Genomic DNA, 13,321 nt, shown 5'->3' with positions numbered 1-13,321 from the left:
CAGCTTACTGCTGTGATTGCTATCTTTATGAAGACATAGGATAGGTCTGATAAGGGTAACAATTTCTGCCATAGACCCTGATTTTTCTCATGTCAAAAGTGAAACACACTGAAAGAGTTGGTATGTTTGGGCAGATTATGGTCACAGAGAGTTACAGCTCTTGGGCTCACTCATGAAAAAAGTTCCAAGGTAGATACAATCTTATTGTCTGACTTTCTGCCAAATAGATTCTTGCTACCCAGTGCCTGACTGTGACGAAAAAATATTGTTAGTAGCTTAAAAAGGAATTTATCGAAGAGGCACTTACCACATGATTAGAGCTACCAATCTCATGATAGCCTCATTAAGGCTATCAAAGAAGTCTTTCAATGCCTGACCTTGCTCCCTCATGCTCCCAATCACCAGGCCAAAGCTTATTGAGAACACCACCAAGCCAAGGGCATTCACTCCATTCACAGAACCTGGAACAGGAACTATTTCCTCTTTCATTCGGGTGAGAGCTTCCATTGCTTCTGACACGTTGCTTATTATGGAAGTCACTGCGGATGTGTCATTGGATGGAATAGCTACTTTAAACTTTCTCTTCTCATAGTTGGTTTTGAACTGTTAAAATGAAAATAAAAGAAAGATAGAAATTCAGTGAATCACATTAAACAAAGGTTAAAATCACAAATTAAATTATTATTTATCTAATTAAAATGTACTATGATGAATACTTGGTTTTCCTGAAAACAACAAAAATCCTATTAACTTCAAAAACTAAATCTTCAGCTTTAGCTTCTGGAAATAATCTTCTCACAAATAGACTGAAGTCAAAGATGCAAATTTGTCATGCTCCTATATTCTGTAACAAAACTATTGACTCTTAATTTGCATTTTATATAAATTGCTATTTTTCCTAACAACAAAATTCCAAATGTTTTTAGTCCTTTTTTGGCTAGTGAGAATATTTTCTTGTGCTCTGGGCTTTACTTATTTCTTCATCTTTTTGTACTAAAAAAAAACCAAAATTGAAGCTAATTTAAATATAACATACCTCTTTTTTCTTTTGTTTTGGCAGAGCCATTAGTTTACTTTGTAGTACAAGTCACCACATATCTTAATTAGGCAAAGGGTTATACTTTAAATGGTTCCTTTATGGAACGGACAATTCAATTTCTAAATCTCAATATGGTCCTAAATATCTGCTTTGAAAACCAGTCTTCCATCCCCTAATGCTTTTCCAAAGAGAAATCTAGAGCCTGAATATTTCTGTCTGGGCTCAAAAAACCATGCAGCTCTGTCTGGTTAAATTCTGTTGAAAACAAAGCATACTAAATATCACTGGGATGTTCCTCATGTGTCTCAAGATGTTAATTAGTCCATTAAAGCAGCAGAATGTTGATGTTGAGGTTATTCAACAACTTTGGATTTTTATTATTTTTTTCCTTTTGGGTTTTTTTTTTTTTTTTTTTTTTTAGCTACCAGGAAAGCTCCAAGTATCCTAACTGATATCTGGAGACCTGTTGAACACTTCAGAAGTACTTGAGTGAAATGAAGCAATTATGACCAAGATGGGAAACCTGAGTATCATCATCTTTCAACTCTAGCCTGATTTAATGTCACTTTCTGCACCTGAATAGTTTTATGCACTCCTTCCACATACTTGAGGTATACCCTAAAAGCTCTAAGTCTCTCAGAATGTCAAATAAAACCTGGTAACTGGACACTTATGGAAGGTTTCTGAATAATATGTAGCGGAATCAAGATTCATAAAAGTCAGATGCTCTTGAGTTTTGAATAAAATTTGCTAAAATCTTTTAAGATTTGGGCTGTACAGAAGTCAGCTGAGAGCTGTGTGAGCAGTTGTCTGACATGGAAAAGCCCAGTTCCACTGTCTCACCCACTCATAGCCAACCTGTGATAATTCTTGTTTGATCTCTTAGTGAGATAATTCTACTTTTTAAAGTGGCAGAAATCTCACCAAGCAAAAAATGTCACCATTTTTGGGGTAAAGCCTGGGGAAGTGAATCAGCTCAACTGGCTGTTGAAATGTCAGAGAAGGAAGAACACAGAGCCTTGAGCTACACAACCAGGGCAGAAGGGATGGGGTTGTCTCTTTAAGTAACACAGGGGTATTAAAGTGGAAATGGAAAAGTAATATAAGTGCTCATTAAAGTGTTTTTTATTCTGTCTTGTCAGGAATGTCAAAATACTTTGTGTGTGTGTGCCTAACACTTTACACCAAACACTTCGGGTTTTTTGTTTATGTTTTGTTTGGTTTTTTTTTTGGGGGGGGGGGTGGCTTTTTTTGGTTTTTTTTTTTTTTTTCCTTTTTCTCCCTTTCCCTTTCCCTTTCCCCTTCCCTTTGCCTTTCAGTTTCCCTTTCTCTTTCCCTATCTTATTCTCTTTCTTTGTCTCCAGATTTTTTTTCCTTGTCTCCAGAATCTCCACAATTACCAGTGATAATTGTGTTACATTTCTACTTTTATTGCTGTTTTTCAATAGGAAAAAAAAATTAGGTGCAAATTTCTTAATGCAAATCTCTGTAACTATGTTGCATTTGCAGGCACACAGATTAGATGAAAGTAGGAAAGCAAACTGTTTAATGAGTTTTGGAACAATAAGGTCTGGAATTAAAGCCTAATTTCTTATGACATTTTCTAATAATTTCCCACTTTCCCTAGCACATCATAACTTACTTGGTTCTGAACCTCCTCCATTACCCTCAGGTTCTTCTCTCATCCCTACCTGATAGGTCAAAAGTGTGATACAGCTGTGGGACAGAGCTGGATGTGTGCTGCCTGCCTGTTGGAACAGGCCATGAGCTAAGTCATAAACCACTTTTCCACCAGAGGCACCATGATCTTTACTTGTCTGAGAATTGCCTGCCTCATGTCAGATTAGGTCAGAGTTGCCCCTGTGGCTACAAAATTGTGGTAGGGGACTGAGAAGGTGTTGGGAGCTATATGGGAAAAAGTATAATCACACAAAGGTTTTACCTTCAAAAACCTGTGTTAGAAAGAATTTTAGGTGGCAATAAGAATATGGCTTCATTTCATGCTCATTCTGGAATTCTGTTGCAGCAGGAACATGCCTTTAATTCATTATTTAAGTCTCTTTTGGGGTATAATATGGATTTTAAGAACTCACTCAGCAAAGTCCTTTTCCATTTCAGCTGCTAGAGTGGCCCACAGAGATGCAGGTCTTTTCTGTTCGCTCACCTTATTCATCAGGCTAAAGTATTTAGAAATATTACTACAGAGAATAGTCTTTCTGGAACCCCTTCCAGAGCAGGGGAGAAACATCTTATTTAGAGTGAGATTCAAAGTATTAATCTAAGCAACAGAAACCAGAGCAACTTTATTTCCACTGGAATATTTACTTGAGCTGCTCTTTCTTCCATTGTAGCTGATTGAGCACCAGCAGATCCCTGTGAATATGCCTGCTGTGGATCTGTCTTCCGCACAAAGATGTCTATCAAAAGCCACAAGAAGTTTCATGGATAAGCAAAAGAAATCAAGGCAAACAGGACACATGGAACACAAGGAATGTATCTACTGAGGAAAAAAGTGTGAGGTGTTGGTTGAGTTTTATCCTTACTATTGCTTTTTCAAATGACATGAAAGGCAAAATGTAAGATTGCTTGACCACCACAAAACATATTTTGTGTGTGAAATGGTGAAAAAGCTGACTGATTATAGGAAGTGACTGGATGAAGGACCACCTTCAAGACATTAAAAATTGCTTTGAAATAGCTGAGTTAATAGCAGGGTTGACTATTACTGCTCTGCAGAGTGACTGGTGGTAAGAGTTAATTTTTTGAGCTTTTATGATATTCTTATTTTCAGCAGATCTCTATCTCAGTGGCAGAGTTATAAGCTTTTAATGTAGCTGAAACTGACAGTTTAATTTCACATTATGATTCTGCTGATGCTTGTTCCTTTGCAACTTTCAGAAATAGAAGAAATTAGGCAAAATAAACCACTCATTGTAGGCTTAAGAGTTTCAGAAGGGAGAACAGAGGTCCATACACTGATAATATGTGATGGGCTAGGCAATATTACTGAAGTCCTATAACTTTGAGAGGATATAATTTCATTAGAACTACTGGAAGAGGTATTTTTGCCTGGTAAGATTTTGAATGCAAAGTACTCATAATCTTTCCTTAAGTTCCCATACAGAGAATAATTGAGGAGCAAGATAAATGTTATTTCAATGTATTAATTTGAACAGCTTTCTATGAACAATCATATCTGCAAGTAAAATTCAAAAATAATGCATTTCTTGACTTTTTTTACAAGACATGGGGGTAACAGAAAATTAATTTTAATTAACTTCGCTTACTATGAAATAGACAATATAGATTTTGTTTTGAATAATGCAATGAATAATTCTTTACACTTTGTTTATTATTTTGATTTTATTAGTGATGCAAGATCATTTGACTTGGATATATTGAAGGACTTTTAAAGAAGTGATATTATAACCTGGCAGCAGTGTATCCCATTGGTTTAATTTGCAGAAAAGGTAATTGCAATGGTAGCTATTCTGAAAGTTCACAACTCACTGTCATAATTTACTCTGTCATTAGTACTGACTGCGCTAAGTCTGTAAGATGATGCAGCATTCGGTGAATAATGATTTTAAAAGTAACTTGCTTTGAATGCAATCCTGAAAATTAAAACAAGATAGAGATATTCCATCTTCTTTATTGTTTTTTTTTTTCTTTGCTCTCCATATGGATGTGTGTGAACACATTCTAAATTTTCTTTGTAAGAGTTGATGACACAAATCATAATATAGCTTAACTACTCCAAATTATTATGAGGAATAGACACCATATATTAGTTAGTATTCATTTCTGCATGTGTGAATAACACTTACAATTCCCTTGATAGTGACAAGTTCAGGAAAGAATATGCAATTAAAAATATCTCAGAAGAAATGTAGTTATCAGACACAGCTCTTTAGGCTTCAGCTGTCATGAAATTCTATTTATTCACACCAGAAGGACCCCCGCCAAATTTTTAGATTGATTGTGTTTCTTTTGATTCTGCAAGTTCGCTTGTGTTTCTTCTGCTCTTTGATAGACCTCCAGAGCACAGCACAAAGAACAAGCAGCTAAGAAGCAGGATCTGCTTAACAAGCAGACTGCTCACTACTGCTCAGCCCCAGGCTAGACAGCATTTTTTAATTCAGCAAAGAAAGAGAAATGAAGAGATAGATAGTGGCCAGAGCTGAAAGACAAACCCAAAGATTTCTTTAGATCTCTCTAAACTGGGGTAAATGCAGGGGTATAGGGAAAAATTTTAACAAAGTAATCTAATTTTAGGTAAGTGCGGAATAGTCACCTGCAGTCAATCTATTCAGATTCTCCTGTTACTCATAAAAATCACAAAAGCCTCAAGTGAACTGTGCATAGTGAATGTTGTGACACATCCATCATATGAAAACATCCATCATCAGAAAACATGTTATTTAGATAATAATCTGCTGTTTAACAATCAGCCTGAGAAGGCTGAGTTACCCAATGAGTTTTTGTCTCAATCTTCATTGTCTGGCATATCTCCCCATATCTCCCAAGTCCCTGAATCTCCAGGTGGAATTTGGAGGAGCCAAGTCCCTCCCACTTTAAGCAAAAGTTTGGAATCATCTAATGAAACTGAATGGATGTATACGGGACATGAAAAAATGCATCCCAGGATCTTGAGGGAACAAAACCACTCTCCATCATATTTGAAAATTCATGTCAGTCAAGTGGAAAACGGAAATACCTGGGAAAGAAAAGGTGCAAAGAAGGAGGATGAGGAGAAGTAAAAGAAAGGGGAGGCAGCTTTGCCTTGCAGTCTTTTTGGGAAGAAACAGGAAAGGGAATCCAAAGGACCAAACAACTGAAAGAAGAACAGTAGAAAATTTGGGAAGACATTTCCTAGATAAGTCCTAAGGTTCCAGTCTCCCTCCAGGACTTTGTCTCCCAGCAGCAACCATATAAAAGCATTGACAACTCCACCTAAAATCTCCCCCACTTTGGTTATGGTCTCCATTTCATTTCGCACCTTCCAGGGGCTTCCAGCACAAACTAAGAAAGAAACCTGCCTAAGGATGCTGTAAGACATAATGTGCACATCTGATCTATCCAAAGATGAGAAATAAATGTGCAGTGCATATTCCAGTGATGATTTCCAGGTGTGTGAAGCTGTGGGAGGGTATTACACTGTTGAGTGTGGACAGCTATGAGAAGTACTGTGTTCTGACCATCAGACACGGTGCTATACAAACAGATTTGTGCCAGATGGCTCATTCCTCTCCATAAATCTTCTGAGAAACATACAAAATAATGGATGGAAACTTTTGGAAAGAAAATTGTGGGGTCAGATATACAAAATTATCTGGAGACCTAAGAATATTACACGTACTTGTAAGCTAAGATATTTTTAAACTAATCTGCTACAACAAAATAACTTGTATGTAAAAATCTAGGGTTTGGTACCAAGTTCAAAAAGTAATGGTGTGACAAATTTAGAATCCTAGTACTTCAGTAAATCCTGGTACTTTCAGTTGCTGCTGAAAGCCAGTAAAAACTTTCACTGAATATGTCCTGTTTTTCCAGATTGTTTTTTAGAAACTCCCTTAAGCTTTAAACCACATGAGAATTACAAGATACTTAAATGTTAACATAATCTACAGGACATCTTTAATTAAGAACATGGGTTTATAACTGCTAATTACCCAACCAAGTTTTCTGTTATAGTAGAATACTATCAAAAGAATTTTTTAACTGTATTGGAAAACTACTGAAGTGTTCCAATAACTCCTAAATGAAGATGTTTTCAGGAATTTAACTTTAAGTTGTGTAGGGTTAAAAACATCACAAAAACCTTTAAATTCGGTTATAGTGATTTCCATTTCTTTTTGTATATTTTTATCTTATTTAGCTCTGCTCCTACTTTTTTTTTTTTTGTACCTGAATAATTTATCAGTAATTTTTTGCTCTATTTTTTGTGTTCTTTTGATAATTCAAACAACACCTCTCTTCACTCTGTTCATTTTGCATGAATCTATGAATGAAGTAAACTGAATATACCCATTATCCTAAATGATCACATTCCTCTGGCCTTAGTTCATGTCTTGGTGTTCTGTCACTTAATGTATATCCTAGAGCTGAATTAACATTTTTGGTATTTTTTATAATAATTTGCTATGTCAAAGAAGAAATTACTAAATGTTTACTTCGCATGTGTTGAAGAGCTACTAGGAGGTAACCAAACATGTCAGCAGGAGCAAGAGCTGAGTTGTTTTGTTGCTGTGTCTTTACAGTATTGTGTTGTGCCACCATTTTATCACCTTCTTTGGCATTTTTTTTGATATCTCAACACAAAGTGCTCGTATTTTCTTGTCGTTTGTAAACTTAACGGTGTGCATCTTTTAGCAATGTCATTCATAAAAATATCAACTGATGTACTCCCAGCCCTTCAGCAACTTCCATTGCTATCTACACAAATTTTAAAATTCTTACAGTCCCCTGTGCAACTATTTCACTTTTGTCTTAAAAATGCTACTGTTTTTCAGAAGTCAAAAAACCCCCCAAAAAAACCAAAATAAAAAATTTCAACCAAAACAAACAATAACAACAACAACAGTGAAATTAAAAAAAAAAAAAAAGGAAAGAGGAAATGAGCACTATTATGGAAGAAAGAATGTAAAATTTATGTTTCAAAAACCTTTGTGGTTTTGATAGTAGGTTTGTTTTATGCATTTTTCTTTTTTGTTTATTATAAAATCTCTGCTTTTCCCTTTAAGGCATTTATATCCTTCACTACAACAGAGGCCAAACTAATGGCCTGTTATCTGCTTAAATAATTTCCCAAATCTTTAATGAAACTGCAGTCTGGAAGTCATTTTGATTGCTTGCAAGGGCTCTAGATAATAACTTCCAAAGTTGAGAGATTTATGAAAAATACTTGCTGCTATATCCGTAAGTTTATGCCCTAATTATTTAATTGTTTTGAGATAACTATCATATAATTCCTGTACTTAATTACATTGCATTCTTTGAATTTATTTCTAGTTTAGATATAGACTTTTGCATTTCTATACTGCTCTTCTGCTTCTCTGTACTGAGTTCATCAACATCCTTGCTGAAGACAGAGGCATGGCTTTTGGACCTGGGTCTAGTTTGCTTTTTAATCTTTAATCTAGAAATCTTCAATGCAGAAAGTAACTTCTTTTTATTGGTTTCTGTTTATACAGCTAAAGATAATGCTACAATTTCTTTTCAATTCTTCTGCAAGATGAAAGTCAGCTGGATTTTGGGAAGTTTATGCATTATGCTCTTCTTGACCTCCACGTTTCAGCTTTTTTATTGCTACCACAGCAACTGGTAAATAATATCAGTTCAAGATTATCCGTGAGGTCAATATGAAGCAATTAGATTATGGAAAGATGCATTCTAGGTTTCACTGAATCACTAATGTCCTCCTTTTTAAAAAAAACAATGGAACAATTATTTTCTTCATAGTAAAACTAAGATCAAGACCAAGCTAATGATAGAGGATTTCGAAAAGCAATGTAAAATAAGCACTTCTAAGGACTTCTGCTGTAGGTGACAGGAAGATCTTAATTTGCTTATTTTGTTAATGCCCACAAATTTTTTTCTTCTGTTTCCAACCTATGCATATTTGTCATGTGGCACCCTTGAAAATCTTCCAGTCTTTGCACAGATGGTGAATATCCCAGTATCTTCCCGTTTATCACAACACTCTTTCAGAAAAGCAGATTCTGAATTCACTCTAATGAACCTTGCTGTCAACTTATGAATTTGATATTTTGAAAAAAAGTAATTTTTTGATTTGCCAAACTATGTGGGTTTTCTTCACTTCTCATAGCAAACACTGTTGTCTCAATATGATTGAAAACAAAGCATAGATTTGGTTGATATAGTTCAGGGATTTTTTTTTTTTTTGACATCTGGCAGCAAATGTAAGTTATGTTTCTGCTGTAAGTAGATATTTAAGGCAAGTGTGGTTACATTTAATATCTTACTTCTTCCTGTTTTATTTGGAATTTTTTTAAAAATATTTTTTACCTGTTTAAAGCAAGCTTCCACCAGATTTGGAGGGAACATATTTCTGTGAAAGAGAAAAAAAATAACATGAGAATAATATGCTAATAATTCCTTTAGTAAGGACACATATAAAGGATACAATAAAAGAACTGGACAGCTAATTTTTGAGGAATCCTAAGAATAATATGTGATTACATATAGAGTGAGTAGAGCTTTGCATGTAGCATCAGCCCGGTTAGCTTTACCAGGATGAAATGTAGGATTGGATAGTTCCTGGCAATTAGAATCTCTGTATTCAGTATTGTATAACAGGTCTGGTTATGGAGAAGTATGTTAGCTGAATTACTAAATGTACAAAGCTTGATGGGCTCACTTTTAATTTTGTACTTATTCATGCATTATGAATCCAGATTAATAAATAATTTAATAATATTTAATGTATTTCGAGTTCTCAAACAATTTTTGCATTTATGTGGTCTAGTACTTAATGATATTTATTACTTGATTTAGTCTTCTGGTTATACCCCAAATCTTTATGAAGTTTGAGTATTCAATAATAATAATAATAATAATAATAATAATAATAATAATAATACATCCATGTGTGTGCACATTTGTTGCACCTAGGGGTTTGTTTGTTTGTTTTCCTTTGTTTTGTGCATTTCTGAGGGATTTAGAAGCAGCCTAACTGAATAAATCTTGAGGAATCTGAGTGCAAACCTCTTCATGGAGGTTTCTGTAGTCCCCCTTTCTGGCAGCATGATCCTTGGAGGCCTTTCTCCGTGTATCCAGATTCTCCATATGGGTTAGTGGAACACAAAATTTTGGTGGTTTTACCTGTGGAAAAGCTCCTGAGTTCAAAACCTCAGCTTCCCTACTCCCTGGAATATATCTGTGAAATATTAGCTCTGTAAAAGAGGTACTGCAGATTCTCTTAACAAGGAAAAACCAAGATTTTATGTCTGTGCCCTCTATTTCAAGCATTTTACTTGCCTGTTCCTGGAATTTATTTCCCATTCTTATAAATTGAATAAATTGAGTAGACACACTCAGATTGGTGGCTACAATTCAAAATTAAAATAAATAAATAAATCAGGGGTTCAAGTGAAGTGAGAAAACTGTTGCAAGTTGGAAGAAAAGGGGAAGATACATAAGATCTGTGCTATGGAAGGAGGAAACAATATCTATGCAGATAGCAGAATAAAGGTCTTTCTTTTGAGAGAGAGGGGGAAAAAAAGAAAAAGAAAGAAAGAAAGAAAGAAAAAGAAAGAAAGAAAGAAAGAAAGAAAGAAAGAAAGAAAGAAAGAAAGAAAGAAAGAAAGAAAGAAAGAAAGAAAGAAAGAAAGAAAAAGAAAGAAAGAAAGAAAGAAAGAAAGAAAGAAAGAAAGAAAGAAAGAAAGAAAGAAAGAAAAAAAGAAAGAAAGAAAGAAAGAAAGAAAGAAAGAAAGAAAGAAAGTCTTCCTTTTATTATTAAAATCAATTTAGCAATTCCTCCCCCTGCAACAGCTTGATTTGGAAATAAATCCATGTTTTTTAGCATTGTACAGGTTAGAGATATTGATATCACACAGTTGAAAGGAATTTGGCAACTTTATGCAATCACTGTTTAAAATTCTCTACTTTTGTTTACTGTGAGTCTAACATTACTGTCATAGATATAGGTGCAGAAAATGTGCAATATCATAGTCATACCTGATTAAATCAAGAAAGGCATCTGCTGCTGTCACTTGCACAATTTTGCCTTCTCTGTGCATGTTTTCCTTCGTACCTTTCCCGGGGTGGATGATGACCACAATGATTATGCCAATCAGTACAGCAATGATTGTAGTGCTCATGTAGTAGACTACTGCTCGGACTCCCATCTTCCCTGAGGCTTTACTATCCAGGGCAGCAATTCCTAATGAATTTAAACACAACAATATTCACCTGATACAGTTGTGAGTAAAGAGTATGAACTAAGCACGATGAAAATAGTTCTGTGGGAGGAGTTTTGATGACCATACTTAAAGCTACCTAAGGCAAGACGTCCCTCATTTGCAGCTCATACTGCCACTGTCATAATCTTAAAGATTATTGGTCTGATGCAGTGTGGCACTCCCTATATTCCAGTGACACAATTCATGGTTTCTGATTGATCTAGTTACCATAGTCTGAAAAATGTGCTGCACAAAATTTATAATTATAAGATAGAAAAGTGAGTACTCTGAAGTAATGTTGATAATGTTTGCAGCAATTAACATGTATAAAGAGTTTTCTTTAATCCCCAATGGGCAACCTCAGATTACCTCTGTCCCAAGTCATGGGAGTTTAAAACAGATCAAATGCTGCTAGCCTGTTTCAGAAAATCCTTACCATTGCATGAATAAGCCTTTATAGTCTTTCATAAACTTTCCAGAACTTGCAACATTAATCCTAATTCTTGGCTCTATTTGGATCTAGTGTGAGTATTAGGGTGCTCCCTAGGGTATCTTCTATAGTGTTTGTTCATCAGATTGCACTGATGAATGGCTGCAATGTATTTTCTAATAGAAGGCGCAGTTCTGCCAGGGAAAGAGTTCTGAGTCTTTGAGGAATGTCTCATGAGTGCTATCAGAAATGGAAATGCTCTTTCTCTTTCCAGCAGATGCAGATAAGTCTGATAGTTCTTCTCCTTAAAATGTCCCACTGCTCCTTCTCCTCGATATTTGCCCACACTCCATCAGTAAGGATGTGCCATCTGCCTCAAAGCAGTGCTCATGCTTCTTGTTGCAATCAAGCTTTCAAAGCGCAGAATGAAAAAAAGGGTTAAAAAGGGATCTTTTAGCTTTACTATCTCCTCCTATACGGAATTGCCTAATCCATACTTCCAAAGATTGCCTACACATTTATATGGATGCCACCTTTGAACATATAAAATATTTTAAAAGTTCACCAATTTCTGCTTTGGGTGCCAGTCTCAGAGGAGAAAACATGTAAAATAAGGCAAGAGGACCACAGGAATACAAATAATATAAACTTTATAAATAATATAAACTTGAATCATGGCCTGACAAAATTAAAAGTTTTTTAAATTATTGTAGCTATATAATACTTCTGTCTGTCTTCTCAAGCAGGAGATACATTCTCTTGGAGCTACAGTGAAAGCACTCTAGTCCCTTATGTGGCTGAGATCAAGGATGGGTCCCAGGCTCTGATCAAATCTTCAAAGTATAACACCATTCACATGATTCATACTTCCCCTTTCAGTTCAGCTATTTTCATTTTCTGCCCTTTTGGCAGAGATGATTAGGGTCAGTAAGATTTGCACCCACAAAAAGAGTTGCAAACAGACATCACTAGATTCACACACTGAATTGTTTGGTTTATGTATGTGCCATTGTAGTGGAAGAACAAAGTGTACAGCAAGAAACTGAGCATGGAAATCCACCATTAGAGGCATTTGATCCTTCATTTCTCTACTCAGCTTTTCAGTCTGCAAAGCTGGATCATTATGTTCATTGTATGTTTACATTTATGATTTGAAATGCTGTGAGGAAAATGGTAAATACTAGCAAGTTACAAATAGCTTTTTAAATTTTACAAACAGGAAGTCCTGTAACCTTCTTATTTGTGGATGGAAGACTGGGGTTTTTTTAGAGTCTTCAAGTAATGTAAATATGAAACAATGCAAATGCTGTTAGTCAATAAAAGAAATAACGTTAATAATTTTTGGAAAATTTAGATCTGCTATCAAACTGGACAGCACATATCTCAGACAGTATTTGTTAAAAATTTTATTTTTAAAGTATTAATATGAAACTTAAAACATAACTTACGAAGTGAAAAATGAAAGTTTACATACTAGTATAGTTAATTAAATTTTTGTTAATTTTATAGGTTTTTTTCCTGTTCTTTCTTTTTCTTTCTAACATAGCAATAATGGTCTATCGATTTCCTCATTTTAGATAAGGCCATTTTAAAACTTGTTTCACAACCTGAGCACAAACAGTTAACCTGTACAGTTTAGTAGGAATGTTTGGGAATGCAGAGATTTTGAATCAGTCACTTCCCAGTATTCTGCCCTTTACAGATAATAGACTCAGGACCAGAGGCTGAGCACTGTCATTCTTAGAGGATTTGCAGGCACACCTGCCTGTGCTTTAACTAAAACTGGTTTTTTTTTGTACTTCACCTCTTATGAAGGTTGAGCCTCCTACACTCTTAAGTCCCTAGGAGTCAGTGTACGGCATACCTTACCAGAAAAGATTGCTGTTTTGAGGGATTAGATATTTTGATCCAAGTTTTTTCTTGGGCTGA

The 13,321-nt window shown here is 35.2% G+C and overlaps 1 protein-coding gene across 1 annotated transcript in view; it reads right to left on the bottom strand.

Moving 5' to 3' along the window:
* The window catches only part of SLC1A3 (solute carrier family 1 member 3), a 63,389-nt gene that overhangs the window by 9,300 nt on the left and 40,768 nt on the right, over window positions 1-13,321 (bottom strand). Inside the window, exons 4-6 of the mRNA XM_038124647.1 lie at window positions 10,739-10,943; window positions 9,068-9,110; window positions 308-603 (exon numbers count right to left, since the gene is read on the bottom strand). Of these exons, the coding sequence (XP_037980575.1) occupies window positions 308-603; window positions 9,068-9,110; window positions 10,739-10,943 (544 nt within the window). The remainder of the gene's footprint in view (window positions 1-307; window positions 604-9,067; window positions 9,111-10,738; window positions 10,944-13,321) is intronic.

The sequence above is a fragment of the Motacilla alba genome, chromosome Z (assembly GCF_015832195.1).
Source record: "Motacilla alba alba isolate MOTALB_02 chromosome Z, Motacilla_alba_V1.0_pri, whole genome shotgun sequence".
Taxonomy (NCBI): Eukaryota; Metazoa; Chordata; class Aves; order Passeriformes; family Motacillidae; genus Motacilla; species Motacilla alba.
Note: the sequence above shows the minus strand (reverse complement) of the source record. Positions and strands in the feature narration are given on the sequence as shown.